Source organism: Entelurus aequoreus, linkage group LG03, assembly GCF_033978785.1.
Source record: "Entelurus aequoreus isolate RoL-2023_Sb linkage group LG03, RoL_Eaeq_v1.1, whole genome shotgun sequence".
NCBI classification, from domain to species: domain Eukaryota; kingdom Metazoa; phylum Chordata; class Actinopteri; order Syngnathiformes; family Syngnathidae; genus Entelurus; species Entelurus aequoreus.
Genome location: NC_084733.1, coordinates 79719918 through 79739195, shown reverse-complemented (window position 1 = coordinate 79739195; position 19278 = coordinate 79719918). Strand labels below are relative to the sequence as shown.

General features: G+C 36.9%; 1 protein-coding gene across 1 annotated transcript in view; it reads right to left on the bottom strand.

Annotated features, from left to right (window-relative positions):
* Positions 1 to 19278, bottom strand: part of lrrk2 (leucine-rich repeat kinase 2) — a 114676-nt gene that overhangs the window by 28060 nt on the left and 67338 nt on the right. Inside the window, 10 exon segments of the mRNA XM_062042857.1 lie at positions 412 to 599; positions 1579 to 1667; positions 3555 to 3756; positions 3816 to 4034; positions 13552 to 13679; positions 13752 to 13975; positions 14037 to 14218; positions 16059 to 16245; positions 16319 to 16362; positions 16364 to 16413. Coding sequence (XP_061898841.1) covers positions 412 to 599; positions 1579 to 1667; positions 3555 to 3756; positions 3816 to 4034; positions 13552 to 13679; positions 13752 to 13975; positions 14037 to 14218; positions 16059 to 16245; positions 16319 to 16362; positions 16364 to 16413 — 1513 coding nt within the window.

Genomic DNA, 19278 nt, shown 5'->3' with positions numbered 1-19278 from the left:
CCGTATTTCAGTACCTTTGTTGCACGTGACGTCACGTCCGGTTGCAGACTAAACGGTGGCTCACGGAAACAGCCACTCAAGCAGCACTGAGAGCGGACTCGGCCGAACTCCCTCTAAGCAATGTTGCAATTTTCAACACCGACAAAGCAAGTAAGATCGGTCAAAAACGCTCCAACATAAAGTAAAATGCGCTATCTTAATGCTAATTTACATTGGATTTTCCATAGACAGGCTACAATTAGCATTAGCCATTTTACATGGCGATTTCGACACTTCCAAATTTGGTGAAATAACATTTTGTTATCAAACAATTAACATTTATTAACAACAAAAGTATCGAAAATTGGTACCGATGGGTAGTGGTATCCCTACTGTAAAATCTACTGACTTTATCTGATCAGGTGTTGGTACCTGCTGGGAAGGAGCAGCTGGTGGTCGCCACACGGCAGAGCGATCTGAAACTTCTCCAGCAGCTTGAAGTATTGTGTCATGTGACTGGCGGGAAAACGTCGGGTCTCCGACAGAACTCTTTCCAGCGCCGAGCGCTCGGCGACGCCTTGAGGTTGCTCCCGGGAGCCAGGGGCATTCTGGGTAACTTTCTGCAAAGGACAGTATGACTTTTGTCAAAGAACGTTGAATTAAAGCTGACATTAGATCATTGTTTTCTTTCTTTTTTTGGTGTAAAACACTTTTTGTTTCCACTTGCCTGTGTATGGAAGTGCTCTATTCATAAAGTTTAATTGATGTCTTTGTGAGGAATTAGGTAATAAAGAATAATCATGGTAAAATATACAATTTGGAAAATAATAATGATTATTTTTTTATCATTATTATTTACATTTCAATACTTTTACAATATTTTTTTCCATCAATATTTTCACATTGTCATGCTGTATATTTAAAAATGTTCATCATTATCCACATCTAAAAATAATTTCATAATTTATTCATCATTTTGTATACATTTTTTTAACCATTTTTACAATATTTTTTCATTATTGTTTATATGTTATTTGCCATGCTGTATATATAATTTTTTTTAAAATTATTATCCATCTATCCATCCATTTTCTACCACTTGTCCAGCCACATTTTTTGAATCCATATTTTATTTTTCTACATTATTATAAATTTTTAAGCCTTTTTACACTAGCATAGATATGCGAGCTACATGCTAACATTACATTTTAACATAATTCTCACAGGGCTACGTGAGCTACATGCTAACATTACATTTTAACATCATTTTTGGTCCGCAAACTAATAAAGCTAAAAAATGTATGAATACAGTATTAGTGTAAACATGCTTAAAAATGTATAGAAAAAGTAAATAATGAAAAATACAATATAGAATTAATTTTAAAAATATGGATAGTGATGAAAAAATTCATATATGTATGAAAAATAATGTGAAAAGTAAAATATATATGCATTAGAAAGGATTGTAAAAAGAGAATATGTATGAAACGTAGAAAAATAATGTCAATAAAAATGTGAATATTGATGAAAAATGTCTCTGCAGAACAAGAATAGAAAGTAAATAATTCCTTATTTCAATCAGGTAACAGAGTTTCAAACCTGCGAGAGAACGTTGCACAGCCACTGTGGGTGGATGAAGTAGAGCTGCTGGAGCTGCAGGGTGGGATCGTCAAAGTGCAGCAACACCCCTGCAGGCACAAGAAATAATCATTCTCAAATTGATGTTTTGATTACGTTATATTTTTATAACATCATGCTCATTTGGCAACACTTGCATAGACAAGTGAGCTACATGCTAACATTACATTTTAAAATTATTTTTGGTTAGCAAACGAGCGTAGCTACAAGAGCTACCAGCTAACATTACATTTAATATCATTCTATGTTAGCAAACTGGCATAGCTATGAGAGCTACATGCTAACAGTACATTTTAACACCATTCTAGCAACACTAGCCTTGATATGTGAGCTACATGCTAACAATACATTTTAACACAACTTTAGGTTAGCATCACTAGCATAGCTATGTGAGCTACATGCTAACATTACATGTTAATATCCTTCTAGGTTAGCAACACTAACCTAGATATGTGAGCTACATGCTAACGTTACATTTGAACACAATTCTAGGTTAGCATCAGTAGCATAGCTATGTAAGTTACATGCTAACAATATATTTTAATATCACTCCATATTAGCAAACTAGCATAGATATTTGACCTACATGCTAACATTACATGTTAACATTATTCTAGGTTAGCAACACTAGTCTAGATATGGGAGCTACATGCTAACAATAAACGTTAACACAATTCTAGGTTATCATCACAAACCTAGATTTGTAAGCTACATACTAACATTACATTTTAACATCATTGTTGGTTAGCAAATTAGCATAGCAATCAGAGCTACATGCTAACATTGCATTTTAACATCATTTTCTGTTAGCAAACTAGCATAGATATGTGAGTTACATGCTAACATTACATTTTAACATCATTTTATGTTAGCAAACCAGCATAGCTATGTGAGCTACATGCTTCCATTACATTTTAACATAATTCTAGGTTAGAAATCCAGCATAGCTATGAGCGCAACATGCTAACATTACATTTTAACATCATTCTAGATTAGCAACACCAGCCTAGATATATGAGCTAGATGCTAACATTACATTTGGACATCATTCTAGGTTAGCGTCACTAGCATAGCTATGAGAGCTACATGCTAACATTACATTTTAACATCATTCTTGGTTAGCAAATTAACATAGCTACGTGAGCTACATGCTAACATTGCATTTTAACATCAGTTTATGTTAGCAAATTAGCATATATACGTGAGTTACATGCTAACTTAACATTTTAACATCCTTTTATGTTAGCAAACCAGCATAGCTATGTGAGCTACATGCTAACATTGCATTTTAACATCACGTTAGGTTAGCATCACTAGCATAGATATGTGAGCTACATGCTAACATTACATTTTAACATCATTCTTGGTTAGCAAATTAACATAGCTACGTGAGCTACATGTTAACATTACATTTTAACATCATTTTTGGTTAGCAAACTAGCATAGCTATGTGAGCTACATACTAACATTACACTTTAACATAATTCCAAATTAGAATATTTTATTGTATCTACAGTTTATCAAACTGCTGGAATTGTGAATGCTAATAAATTACCCGTATAGCTATCTAGTTGTGCCAGAAATTACAGCGACAGTGGTACCTTGTTTTTTGTTAGTGATTCATTTTAAAAAGTCAGACAAAAAAACTAATTCCACAGAAAAACAACACAATTTTTCCCGTAAGGAATATTGTAAATCCAATTAATCTTCTCCAGTCACCCAATAGATGACCCCAAAACACATTTTATAGAGAATAATAATAGTTTTACAGCGCAGTGGCAGTAGACTTGAATTTAATTTAATCAAAAGTGCTCGCACTCGCAACTTTCTTTGGCCCCATGGTGGATTGTTTTGGCCGTACGATGGTATATGAAATTTTTCATCAAAAAGCGAACGGTAAGAAAACCGAGGTGGCGCTGTCGCTCGCGTGTACTGACCGGCTTCGCTGAGGAAGCGGATGGCGTGGGGGAGCTCCGCCTCCTCCAGCGGCAGCTGACTCTCCTGGATCAGCATCAGCAGCTCCTGCTGCCTGAGGACGGGGAAGTCGGGAGGAACTCGGGTCCTCTCCTGGAGAAGCCTGCGCTCCAGCTCAACGTAGCTGTCTGGCACCAGCTGGCCCATCACGGGCTGACCCTGGATCTGTGGCGCGGAGACACGGTGAGACGTGGGGGTTGAGAAACGGAGGGGGGGCGACGTACCTTAAAGCCGGCGACCTCCTTGGCGATGGCCTTGCGCAGCCTGCCCATGGCGTCCGAGTCCTCGCAGGCCGAGACCGTGTGGTAGTCCTGGATGGTGGGGAAGCCCTGCTGGGACATCAGCTCCTCTCGGATCTTGCCGAGACAAGCCTGGAAGGACGAATCCTGGACCAGGTCCAAGTGAGTTCCCACCAAGATGACCGGGGAGAGCGGGGCAGCGGCCTGAAGACCAAGAAACACTTCCTGTGTCAACTTGTCCCAATCGGTTTTTGGTCCAGTTTTATAGTTTTTTTGTTGTTCGGGCTGATTATGAATCGCATGTCACGGTCTGGGCGTGCGTCAGTGCGCATTCATCTGTGCGCTGCACAGAGCGTGCAAAGAGCGTGCAAAGAGCGCCCCAGACCAGCGGCAGCGAACAGCTGCAATCAATCTCCGGCAATCTGCACACCTGGAGCTGATGATCAGACCTGCCTTCAAAAGCCTGCACAACCTGCCATCCCTCGCCGGAATATAACGTTCTGTTGATGTCCCGTAAGCGATCATCGTGCTTTATGCAATCTTGCTCTCTCTCTCTGTGTTTTTCTTCCCCGTCATTTTTGATTTGTCTCGTGTCCTCTCTGTCGATCCTACTGCAGACCTCCGTTCCCGCGTTGACGTTTCTGTTTCGTCATTCCTTGTACCCCCCCCCGTTTCCCTGACTGCCTCTTGGATCTCGACCCCTTCTCGTACGGACACGGACCTCCTACGCCTCGCTATTCGCCCTGACCATCTGCCTGCCCCACCGACTGCCTTCATGCCTTGTTCCTCCTCTCGAGTCAACACTTCTGGTAAACACTCAGCAATTAATTCCTACACATAGTCTTACACCATACACACTCTTGGATTTTGTCACACACCATTCTCTAGTTAATTTATTAGTATTGTTCATTATTTATTATATTGTTTCTATATACATATAATAAATACATAGAGCAATATTGCCCCCTTGTGGTTCTGTGCTGTCACAACTCCCTCCTCCATCCAAAACATCGCACACCATTAGTAACATAAAAACTACTGTAGTTGGACAAAAACTGTGCAGCACAAATGTGTGAGACAAGTCTGGGAGTTTTTGACAAGGTGGGGGGGTTATGAATAATAACACGTTAATTACACGTTAATAACATAAAAACCCTAAAACGTTAACATACCGTACAAACTATAATAAAAGCACAAAATAAATTGCAACACAAACGTAGCACAAAAGTTTGGGGCAAGTTTTGTGAGATTTTGACAAGGTGGGCGGGGTGTTATGAATAATAACACGTTAATTACACATTAATAACATAAAAACCGTAAAACGTTAATAACATACCGTACAAACTATAATAGTTGGACAAAAAAATTGCAACACAAACGTTTGGGACAAGTCTGGGTGTTTTTGACAAGGTGTGTGTGGGGGGAGAGAGGGGGGGTTGTGAAAAATAACACGTTAATTACTCGTTAATAACATAAAAACCCTAAAACGTTAACATACCGTACAAACTATAAGAAATGGACAAAATAAATTGCAACACAAACGTTTGGGCCAAGTTTTGTGAGATTTTGACAAGGCGGGCGGGGTGTTATGAATAATAACACGTTAATTACACATTAATAACATAAAAACCGTAAAACGTTAATAACATACCGTACAAACTATAATAGTTGGACAAAAAAATTGCAACACAAACGTTTGGGACAAGTCTGGGTGTTTTTGACAAGGTGTGTGTGGGGGGAGAGAGGGGGGGTTGTGAAAAATAACACGTTAATTACTCGTTAATAACATAAAAACCCTAAAATGTTAACATACCGTACAAACTATAAGAAATGGACAAAATAAATTGCAACACAAACGTTTGGGCCAAGTTTTGTGAGATTTTGACAAGGCGGGTGGGGTGTTATGAATAATAACACGTTAATTACACATTAATAACATAAAAACCGTAAAACGTTAATAACAGACTGTACAAACTATAATAGTTGGACACAAAAAAATTGCAACACAAACGTAGCACAAGCGTTTGGGACAAGTCTGGGTGTTTTTGACAAGGTGTGTGTGTGTGGAGGGAGGGTGGGGGGCGGGGGGGGTTGTGAAAAATAACACGTTAATTACACGTTAATAACATAAAAACCCTAAAACGTTAATAACATACCGTACAAACTATAAGAAATGGACAAAATAAATTGCAACACAAACGTTTGGGCCAGGTTTTGTGAGATTTTGACAAGGCGGGCGGGGTGTTATGAATAATAACACGTTAATTACACGTTAATAACATAAAAACCGTAAAACGTTAATAACAGACTGTACAAACTATAATAGTTGGACACAAAAAAAATTGCAACACAAACGTAGCACAAGCGTTTGGGACAAGTCTGGGTGTTTTTGACAAGGTGTGTGTGTGTGGAGGGAGGGTGGGGGGCGGGGGGGTTGTGGAAAATAACACGTTAATTACACGTTAATAACATAAAAACCGTAAAACGTTAATAACAGACTGTACAAACTATAATAGTTGGACACAAAAAAAATTGCAACACAAACGTAGCACAAGCGTTTGGGACAAGTCTGGGTGTTTTTGACAAGGTGTGTGTGTGTGGAGGGAGGGTGGGGGGCGGGGGGTTGTGAAAAATAACACGTTAATTACACGTTAATAACATACCGTACAAACTATAAGAAATGGACAAAATAAATTGCAACACAAACGTTTGGGCCAAGTTTTGTGAGATTTTGACAAGGCGGGCGGGGTGTTATGAATAATAACACGTTAATTACACGTTAATAACATAAAAACCGTAAAACGTTAATAACAGACTGTACAAACTATAATAGTTGGACACAAAAAAATTGCAACACAAACGTAGCACAAGCGTTTGGGACAAGTCTGGGTGTTTTTGACAAGGTGTGTGTGTGTGGAGGGAGGGTGGGGGGCGGGGGGGTTGTGAAAAATAACACGTTAATTACACGTTAATAACATAAAAACCCTAAAACGTTAATAACATACCGTACAAACTATAAGAAATGGACAAAATAAATTGCAGCACAAACGTTTGGGGCAAGTTTTGTGAGATTTTGACAATGTGGGCGGGGCGTTATGAATAATAACACGTTAATTACACGTTAATAACATAAAAACCGTAAAAAGTTAATAACAGACTGTACAAACTATAATAGTTGGACAAAAAAAATTGCAACACAAACGTAGCACAAGCGTTTGGGACAAGTCTGGGTGTTTTTGACAAGGTGTGTGTGTGTGGAGGGAGGGTGGGGGGCGGGGGGGTTGTGAAAAATAACACGTTAATTACACGTTAATAACATAAAAACCCTAAAACGTTAATAACATACCGTACAAACTATAAGAAATGGACAAAATAAATTGCAACACAAACGTTTGGGCCAAGTTTTGTGAGATTTTGACAAGGCGGGCGGGGTGTTATGAATAATAACACGTTAATTACACGTTAATAACATAAAAACCGTAAAACGTTAATAACAGACTGTACAAACTATAATAGTTGGACACAAAAAAATTGCAACACAAACGTAGCACAAGCGTTTGGGACAAGTCTGGGTGTTTTTGACAAGGTGTGTGTGTGTGGAGGGAGGGTGGGGGGCGGGGGGTTGTGAAAAATAACACGTTAATTACACGTTAACAACATAAAAACAATAAAACGTTAACATACCGTACAAACTATAATAAATGGACAAAATAAATTGCAGCACAAACGTTTGGGGCAAGTTTTCTGAGATTTTGACAATGTGGGCGGGGCGTTATGAATAATAACACGTTAATTACACGTTAACAACATAAAAACAATAAAACGTTAACATACCGTACAAACTATAATAAATGGACAAAATAAATTGCAGCACAAACGTTTGGGGCAAGTTTTCTGAGATTTTGACAATGTGGGCGGGGCGTTATGAATAATAACACGTTAATTACACATTAATAACATAAAAACCGTAAAAAGTTACTAAACAAAGTAACAGACTGTACAAACTATAATAGTTGGACCAAAAAAATTGCAACACAAACGTAGCACAAACGTTTGGGACAAGTCTGGATGTTTTTGACAAGGTGTGTGTGTGTGCGTGTGTGTGTGTGTACGTGTGTGTGTGTGTGTGCGTGTGTGTGTGTGTACACGTTAATAATATAAAAAACATAAAATGTTAATAACATACTGTACAAAATATAATAGATGGACAAAAAAAATTGCAACACAAACGATTGTGACAAGTTTGGGGATATTTTGACAACGTGGTGGGGGGGTGGGGACTGGTTGTAAATAATAACACGTTAATTACACGTTAATAACTTATAAAACAGAAAACGTTAATAACATAAAAAACATAAAATGTTAACATACCATACAAACTAATAGTTGGAAGAAAAAAAATCACAAAAGTAGCACAAACGTTTGGGACAAGTTTGGGGAGATTTTGACAAGGTGGGGTGGGGGGGTTATGAATAATAAGACGTTAATTACACGTTAACAACGTAAAAACCATAAACCGTTAATAACATCAAAACTGTATTAGTTAGACCAAAACATAGCACAAATAATTGGGACAAGTTTGGGGAGATTTTGGCGAGGTGGGGAATGTCAATTATAACACATTAATAACATAAAAACTATAAAACGTTAATAATATAAAAACTATAAAACGTTAACATACTGTACAAACTATAATAGTTGGACAAAATAAATTGCAACACAAGTGTAGCAATTGAGACAAGTTTTGTGAGATCTTGACAAGGTGTGGTTATGAATAATAACACGTTAATTACACGTTAACAACATAAAAACCATACAATGCTAATAACGTAAAAACTATATTAGTTAGACCAAAACATAGCACAAATAATTGGGACAAGTTTGGGGAGATTTTGGCGAGTTGGGGGGGACTGGTTGTAAATAATAACATGTTAATTACACGTTAATAATATAAAAATTATATTAGTTAGAACAAAACGTAGTACAAATGATTGGGACAAGTTTGGGGAGATTTTGACAAAGTGGTGGTGGTGGGGGGGGGGAGGTCATTAATAATAACACATTAATTACACGTTAACAACATAAAAAACACAAAACGTTAATAACATACCGTACAAACTTAAATAGTTGGACAGAAAAAATTGCAGCACAAAATTAGCCCAAACAGATGGGACAAGTTTGGGGAGATTTTGGCGAGGTGGGATTAATTACACGTTAATAATACTAAAACTATAAAACGTTAGTAACTTACCGTACAAACTGTAGCAAATGGACAAAATAAATTGCAACACAAACGTAGCACAAACAAATGAGACACGTTTTGTGAGATCTTGACAAGGTGGTGGAGACTGGTTGTGAATAATAACACCTTAATTACACGTTAACAACATAAAAACCAGAAACGCTAATAATATAAAAACTATATTAGTAAGACCAAAACGTAGCACAAATAATTGGGACAAGTTTGGGGGGATTTTGACAGGCTGGGGGGAGTGGGGGATGTAAATAATAACACGTTAATTACATGTTAACAACATAAAAACCATACAACGTTAATAATATAAAAACTATATTAGTTAGACAAAAACATAGCACAAATAATTGGGACAAGTTTGGGGGGATTTTGACAAGGTGGGGGGTTAATAATAACACGTTAATTACACGTTAACAACATAAAACGTTAATAACATACCGTACAAAAAAATTGCAACACAAACGCAGCACAAACGATTGAGACACGTTTGGTGAGATTTTGACAATGTGAGGTGGGGGGGCTGTTATGAATAATAACATGTTAATTACATGTTAATAACATAAAAAGCATGAAACGTTAACGTAAAAACAATGATAGAAAATTAATTGCAGCACAAAAGTAGCACAAACGTTTGGGACAAGTTCGGGGAGATTTTGGCGAGGTGGGGGGCGGGGGGACTGGTTGTAAATAATAACACGTTAATTACACGTGAATAACATAAAAACTATATTAGTTAGAACAAAACGTAGCACAAATGATTGGGACACGTTTGGGGAGATTGTGACAATGGGGGGGGCAGGAGGGCTGTAAATAATAACACGTTAATAACATAAAAACCATAAAACGTTAATAACATACCGTATAAACCAGTGGTCCCCGGTACCGGTCCGCGGACCGATTGGTACCGGGCCGCGCAAGAAATTAAAAAAATATATATATATACATTATATATCAATATAGATCAATACAGTCTGCAGGGATACAGTCCGTAAGCACACATGATTGTATTTCTTTATGGGGAAAAAAATAAATAAAAAATTTTTTTTTTGACTTTTTTTTTTTTTTTTTTTAAATTAAATCAACATAAAAAACACAATATATACATTATATATCAATATAAATCAATACAGTCTGCAGGGATACAGTCCGTAAGCACACATGATTGTATTTCTTTATGGGGGAAAAAAAAAAAAAAATTAATTTTTTTTTTTTTAATTTTTTAAAAAAAATTTAATCAACATAAAAAACACAATATATACATTATATATCAATATAGATCAATACAGTCTGCAGGGATACAGTCCGTAAGCACACATGATTGTATTTCTTTATGGGGGAAAAAAAAAACAAAAAAAAACAAATTTGAATTTTTTTTTTTTTTTTTATTTTTTTTTAATTAAATCAACATAAAAAACACAATATATACATTATATATCAATATAAATCAATACAGTCTGCAGGGATACAGTCCGTAAGCACGCATGATTGTATTTCTTTATGGGGGAAAAAAAAAAAAAAAAAATTTTAAATTTTTTTTTTTTTTAATTTAAAAAAAAAAATTAAATCAACATAAAAAACACAATATATACATTATATATCAATATAAATCAATACAGTCTGCAGGTATAAAGTCCGTAAGCACACATGATTGTATTTCTTTATGGGGAAAAAAAAAAATATATATATATATATATTTTTTTTTTTAATTAAATCAACATAAAAAACACAATATATACATTATATATCAATATAGATCAATACAGTCTGCAGGGATACAGTCTGTAAGCACACATGATTGTATTTCTTTATGAAAAAAAAAAAAAACCCACCCCCCCTCCGGTCCGTGGGACAAATTTTCAAGCGTTGACCGGTCCCCAGCTACAAAAAGGTTGGGGACCACTGGTATAAACTATCATCGTTGGACAAACAAATTTGCAACACAAACGTAGCACAAACGATCCGGACAAATCTGGGGAGATTTTGAAAAGGTGGGCGGGAGTTATGAATAATAACACGTTAATTACACATTAACAACATAAAAATCATAAAACGTTAACATACCGTAAAAAAAAACGATATTAATTGGAGAAAATAAATTGCAACACAAATGTAGCACAAAAGTTTGGGACATGTTTTGTGAGCTTTTGACAAGTTAGGCGGTGTTATTATGAATAATAACACTTTAATTACGCGTTAATAACATAAAAACCATAAAACGTTGATATAATAAAAACTATAATAGACGACAAAAAAAATTGCGGCACAAACGATCGGGACAAGTCTGGGGAGCTTTTAACAAGTTGGTGGAGGCTGGTTGTTTGTACTAACACGTTAATTACACGTTAATAACATAGAAACCATAAAACGTTAATAACATACCGTATAAACCAGTGGTCCCCGGTACCGGTCCGCAGACCGATTGGTACCGGGCCGCGCAAGAAATTTTAAAAAAACCAAAAAAAAACCCACAATATATACATTATATATCAATATAGATCAATACAGTCTGCAGAGATACAGTCCGTAAGCACACATGATTGTATTTCTTTATGGGAAAAAAAATAATAATAATTTTTTTTTGGAAAAAAATTGTTGTTTTTTTTTGTTTTTTAATTAAATCAACATAAAAAACACAATATATACATTGTATATCAATATAGATCAATACAGTCTGCAGGGATACAGTCCGTAAGCACAGATGATTGTATTTCTTTATGGGGGGGGAAAAAAAAAAAAATTGTTTTTTTTTTTTTTTAATTAAATCAACATAAAAAACACAATATATACATTATATATCAATATAGATCAATACAGTCTGCAGGGATACAGTCTGTAAGCACACATGATTGTATTTCTTTATGAAAAAAAAAAAAAAAAACACCCCCCCTCCGGTCCGTGGGACAAATTTTCAAGCGTTGACCGGTCCCCAGCTACAAAAAGGTTGGGGACCACTGGTATAAACTATAATCGTTGGACAAACAAATTTGCAACACAAACGTAGCACAAACGATCCGGACAAATCTGGGGAGATTTTGACAAGGTGGGTGGGGGTTATGAATAATAACACGTTAATTACACATTAACAACATAAAAATCATAAAACGTTAACATACGGTAAAAAAAAACGATATTAATTGGAGAAAATAAATTGCAACACAAATGTAGCACAAAAGTTTGGGACATGTTTTGTGAGCTTTTGACAAGTTAGGCGGTGTTATTATGAATAATAACACTTTAATTACGCGTTAATAACATAAAAACCATAAAACATTAATAACATACCGTATAAACCAGTGGTCCGCGGACCGATTGGTACCGGGCCGCGCAAGAAATTTAAAAAAAAAAAAAAAATATTTTTTTTTATTTTTTTTTTTACATTAAATCAACATAAAAAACACAATATATACATTATATATCAATATAGATCAATACAGTCTGCAGGGATACAGTCCGTAAGCACACATGATTGTATTTCTTTATGAAAAAAAAATAAAAAATCGAAAAAAAAATGGGACAAATTTTCAACCAGCTACAAAAAGGTTGGGGACCACTGGTATAAACTATAATCGTTGGACAAACAAATTTGCAACACAAACGTAGCACAAACGATCCGGACAAATCTGGGGAGATTTTGACAAGGTGGGTGGGAGTTATGAATAATAACACGTTAATTACACATTAACAACATAAAAATCATAAAACGTTAACATACCGTAAAAAAAAACGATATTAATTGGAGAAAATAAATTGCAACACAAATGTAGCACAAAAGTTTGGGACATGTTTTGTGAGCTTTTGACAAGTTAGGCGGTGTTATTATGAATAATAACACTTTAATTACGCGTTAATAACATAAAAACCATAAAACATTAATAACATACCGTATAAACCAGTGGTCCGCGGACCGATTGGTACCGGGCCGCGCAAGAAATTAAAAAAAAAAATTAAATTAAAAAAAAAAAATTTTTTTTTTTTTTTTTTTTACATTAAATCAACATAAAAAACACAATATATACATTATATATCAATATAGATCAATACAGTCTGCAGGGATACAGTCCGTAAGCACACATGATTGTATTTCTTTATGGAAAAAAAATAAAAAATCGAAAAAAAAAATGGGACAAATTTTCAAGCGTTGACGCGTTAATAACATAAAAACCATAAAACATTGATATAATAAAAACTATAATAGACGACAACAAAAATTGCGGCACAAACGATCGGGACAAGTCTGGGGAGCTTTTAACAAGTTGGTGGAGGCTGGTTGTTTGTACTAACACGTTAATTACACGTTAATAACATAAAAACCATAAAACATTAATAACAAAAACTATAGCAGACAAAAAAAAAAGATCGGAACAGAATCGGGGATATTTGGACAAGGTGGGGGTTGTCATCACACAACAAAATGCTAAATGCTAAATGGACGAAAGAGAAGAAGAAAGGGAGCGTCATGAAACGCACCTTGATGTTGAAGAGCCACGGTTTAAGCGCGTCCACCTGCTCGGCTCCTTTGCTCAGGTCGTGCACCACCAGGTAGAGCGCTCTGGACGACAGGAAGTGAGCCTGCGAGCCACTCAGCTCCTCGCCACCTACATAGAGGGGGCGGAGTCACAAAAACACCCGTTGACTAGGGCCTGGAGAGATCTTTGCACCGGACCCACCTGAGAAATCCCACACGCTGAGCACCATCTTCTTCTTGTCGCGCTCCCTGATGGTCCAGTCGCGGACGTCCACGCCCGCCCCGGCTCGTCCGGAGCCGGCCCGCGTGCGCTTGGTCTTCATGAGCTGCTGGACCAGACTGGTCTTCCCGCTGCCGGCGTGCCCCACCACCATGAGCTTCATGCGGTAGTACGGCACCGCCTTCTTCAGGCGCTGCTGCAGGAACCTGCCAGGAAGGGGGAGGGTGTATTCTAGACCTCCGTCGCACCAGGTTCTGAGCTGCTGACCTGACGATGTCTTTGGTCTTGGTCCCGATCAGTTTGAGGTCCAGCTGCAGCCGGAGCCCGTCCAGAGGGAGGTCCCACAGTCGGCCCAGCCGGCCCATCTCGTCCGGGAAGGAGCGCAGGCCGGCGTTGCGGCTCACGTCCAAGGAAGTGAGACCCTCTAACAGACCCACCTGTGGAGGGAGCTGACACAGCCAAGCAAACACACTCCGTCAAAACAGTTGGTGTGTGAAAAACATTTTGGTAGTTTTCAAAACCAGTACAATATGTAAAATTGTTTCAAAGAACTAAATGCACTTCCAGTAGAAATGTCTTGTAAATGCTAAGGAGCCAAAGCCAAACTGAAATGCTAACAGTTAGCACGCTGTCCAGATAGCGTCAACAAAAACTATGAGCAAAATGAGCTAATAAAGCTAGCATGCTAACAGTACTATGCTAACAATATCATGCCTACAGTTAGCATTAGTGAAATACCAAAATATATGACACTGCTACCTATAACATACATTAAGTAGAGGAATACATTTCTCTGCGATGTATACCTGAATTTTTTTTTAAAAATGCTAGCATGCTAAAGTACCCAAATATGACTTTGGTGTATGCCTATGACATTTTCTAAAAAAAGCTAGCCTAACTGCCTCGTTAACATACTAGCAGGCAACATTCGTAAAGTAACAAAATATTTGAAGCTGAGGTGTGTACCTGTAAAATTTGCCAAAGAAAGGCTATCATGCTAATATTAGAAAGCTAACCATTGTGTCTGCGATGTTTACCTGAACGATGTGCAACAAAAATGCTAGCATGCTAACGTTAGCATACATCAAGTATTAAAATGTGACACTGATGTATACAGTACCTATAAGATTTGCTAAAAAGCAAAATATGACACGGCCGTATACCAATAAAATGTTCTAAAAAAGCTAGCCTGCTATTGTTAACATGCTAAAAGGTAGCATTCGTCAAGTAACAAAATATTTGAAGCTGAGGCGTAGACCTGTAAAATTAGCACAAAAAAGGGCTAATATTAGAATGCTAACCATTGTGCTGCGGGTGTCTGCGATGTTTACCTGAACGATGTGCAACAAAAATGATAGCATGCTAACGTTAGCATACATCAAGTATTAAAATGTGACACTGAGGTATACAGTAACTATAAGATTTGCTAAAAGCTAGCCTACCAACATTAGCATGCTATTAGGTAGCATTCGTCAAGTAACAAAATATTTGACATTGAGGTGTACACCTGCAAAATTAGCAAAAAAAGTAAGCTGTCTTGCTAATATTAAAATGCTAACGATTGTGCCGCGGGCGTTTGCGATATATACCTACAAAATGTGGGAAAAAAAAAAATGCTAGCATGCTAAAGTTAGCATACAACAAGTAACAAAATATGACACAGCCAATAAATAATAAATAAATAAAATGTTCTAAAAAAGCTAGCCTGCTATTGTTAACATGCTAAAAGGTAGCATTTGTTAAGTAACAAAATATTTGAAGCTGAGACGTGTGCCTGTAAATTTGCCAAAAAAAGGCTATAATGCTAATATTAGAAAGCTAACCATTGTGCGTGCCGCGGGTGTCTGCGATGTTTACCTGAAAGATGTGTAAAAAAAAAATGCAAGCATGCTAACGTTAGCATACCAAAATATGACACTGGTGTATACCTATTAAATTAGCTAAAATGCTTGCCCACTAATTTTATCATGATAACAGGTAGCATTCAACAAGTAACAAAATAGTTGACACTGCAAAATTAGCAAAAAAAATTACTAGCATGCTAACGTTAGCATACATCCAGTACCAAAATATGAACCTGGCGTATACCTAAAATATTATCTAAAAAGCTAGCCTACTAATGTTAGCATGCTAACATGGAGCATTCATCAAGTAACAACATTTTTACTCTGAGGTGTGGACCTGCAAAATATGCCCCAAAAAAACATATCATGCTAATGTTAAAATGCTAACGATTGTGCACTTTGTCTGTATAATTCAACACAAAAGTCTGCACAAAAGTCAGCTCACCTCCGCGAGCTCGTTGTTGCTCAGGTGGAGCTTCTCCAGATGAGCCCATCTGTGCACGGGTCCGTTCAGGTCCAGAACGCCGATGTGGTTCTGACTGAACATCAGCTCTCTCAGGTTGCTGGACGCCCACAAGCCGGGGCCGGGCAGGACGGCGATGCCGTTGGTCCTCATGTCCACGGATCTCAGACTGTCGGAAAGGGGGGGGGCTCTTACGAACGAGTACGTGTTCAGAAGTAGACCTGGGACCAAGGAACACTCACTTTGGAAGCTCCAGTATGGACTCCGGAACACGAGGGAAACGGTTTGTTGGCCAGTTTCAGGGTGGTGATCTTCGATGGCAGCCGTGACAAAGAACCTTCAGGGAAGAAGATTCACGACTGAGTAACAATTTTCGGTACTTTTTTGTTTAAATATAACACATTTTTTAAATAAAATCACATCAATCTATGCTGTGTAGTCTTTTGTTGCGCCCTAAAAAGTGTTAATACTGTAAGTATTGTACTCAATACGCAACAGTACTTTATTGGAACGCGAACGGTCATAACGACTAAGGAGGCACCCTGTTTTAAATTAGCTATAAAAAAAAATGCTAGCATGCTTATGTTAGCATGTTATTTAGCTAACTATAACAAGTACCAAAACATATTACTCTGAGGTGTGTGTACCTGAAAAGTTCATTTAAAATGCGAGCATGAGAACGTTAGCATGTATCAAGTACCAATATATGACTGACGTGTATGCCTACAAAATCAGCTAAAAAAGCTAGCATACTAACGTTAGCATAGTGACAGGTATCATTCGCCAAGTAACAAAATATTTGACTGAGGTGTATGCCAACAAAATTAGCTCAAATAAAGTTAGCAACTAACAGGTTTTTCTCGTCAAGTAACAAAAATATTTGACGCTGAGGTGTATACCTGCAAAATTACCCCCAAAAAACTAGCATACTAACGTTAGCACACTAACAGGTATCATTCAACAAGTAACAAAAAGATTTGATGCTAATGTGTATACCGATAAAATTAGCTAAAAAAAAAGCTAGCATACTAACATTAGCATACTAATAGATATCATTCGTCAAGTAACCAAATATATGACTGAGGTGTATACCTCCAAATTAGCTACAAAAATAGCGACCATACTAACAGGTACCATTCGTTAAGTAACAAAATATTTAACGCAAAGGTGTATACCTACAAAATTAGCTAAAAAAATATAGCTAGCATACAAACAGATATCATTCGTGAAGTAACAATAATGTCGCTAAATCATATACCTACAATATTAGCTAAAAAAAAAAAAGCTAGCATACCAACAGGTATCATTTGGTCAAGTAACAAAATATTTGACGCTCAGTATTAAGCCTACAAAATTAGCTAAAAAAAAAGCTACCATACTAACAGGTATCATTTCGTCAAGTAACAAAATATTTGACGCTAAGGTGTATACCTACAAAATTAGCTAAAAAAAAAGCTAGCATACTAACATTAGCATACTAATAGATATCATTCGTCAAGTAACAAAATATTTTGACTGAGGTGTATACCTCAAAATTAGCTACAAAATAGCGACCATACTAAAGGTACCATCGTTAAGTAACAAAATATTTAACGCAAAGGTGTATACCTACAAAATTAGCTAAAAAATATAGCTAGCATACAAACAGATATCATTCGTGAAGTAACAATATATGTCGCTAAATCATATACCTACAATATTAGCTAAAAAAAAAAAAGCTAGCATACCAACAGGTATCATTTGTCAAGTAACAAAATATTTGACGCTGAGTATTAAGCCTACAAAATTAGCTAAAAAAAAAGCTACCATACTAACAGGTATCATTCGTCAAGTAACAAAATATTTGACGCTAAGGTGTATACCTACAAAATTAGCTAAAAAAAAATAGCTAGCATACTAACAGGTATCATTCGTCAAGTAACAAAATATTGAACGCAAAGGTGTATACCTAGAAAATTTGCTAATAAACATAGCTAGCATATTAACAGGTATCATTCGTCAAGTAAAAAAATATTTAACACTAAGGTGTATACCTACAAAATTAGCTAAAAAACATAGCTAGCATACTTAACAGCAGAGTGTGGACTCGAGTCCACATGACTTGGACTCGAGTCAGAGACTCGAGTCATGAATTTGATGACTTTAGACTCGACTTGACAAATGTAAAGAGACTTGCAACTCGACTTAGACTTTAACATCAATGACTTGTGACTTCACTTGGACTTGAGCCTTTTGACTTGACATGACTTGCTACTTTCCCCAAAACCCAAAGATTAAAAAGTTATTTGGGGAGCGCTCCGTATCTTTTCATTTTCTACGTCTGTGTCTATAAGCGTGTGTGCTGCCTGTCAGCGTGTGTGCTGTCAGTACAACAGCCAATCAAATTAGATCTACGTTGTTTTCCACCTCACAGCTCTCATCCAATCCAATGCAGGACAACCACCGAACAAGAGTTGTCAAACAACGCGGCAGTGAGAAACATTATGCCAAGTTGGTTTCGTTCGGGTATAAAACTACGACTTGGTCAACAAAAAACGAATTGCCGGATGCAAATCACGCAGTTCGAATATTACAGAACGGAGACGCAACAACTTCCAACTTCGTTCGAAATTTGAAAGTTCCACAAAGAAGGGTAAGTTTTGAATGTAAGTTTATTGGCTAAGTAACATGACTTTTATTTGCTGTGTAGTTAAATCAGTGAGGCTGTAAAACTCACTGCTAACGTTATAACCATAGACATCTTATAAGGGTACGCAGCATTGAGCGCTACTGCCTACTGGCGCAGACGAGACGCGGCGCCGCCATCTTGGAGTGGTGATCCGCTCCACTCAGTGCAATTCATTTGGCAGGAGCAATGAACTGTCAGCGAATTTAATTCATCTTACCTCACTGAATACCACTGATTTTCACGCGCTTTTTTTGTCAAACATGTAGCTATGATAACGGACACATGTTTTGGCGTTTTTATTATTCATAGTTTGCTTAACAGTAATATAATATTCTTATACGCTATAAATGGCCAGACGTCCGAGATCAAAACTGGGAATATAATCCCACAGAAGGGGGAAAAAAAACGGTCAGCTATTTTTAAGTTGAATAAACAATATGATTAGGTTATATATACATGCATATATCCTACATAAACAATGTATGAATACATTAGATATCTATATATCTTAGGGACCTATAGACTGCAGCAGCA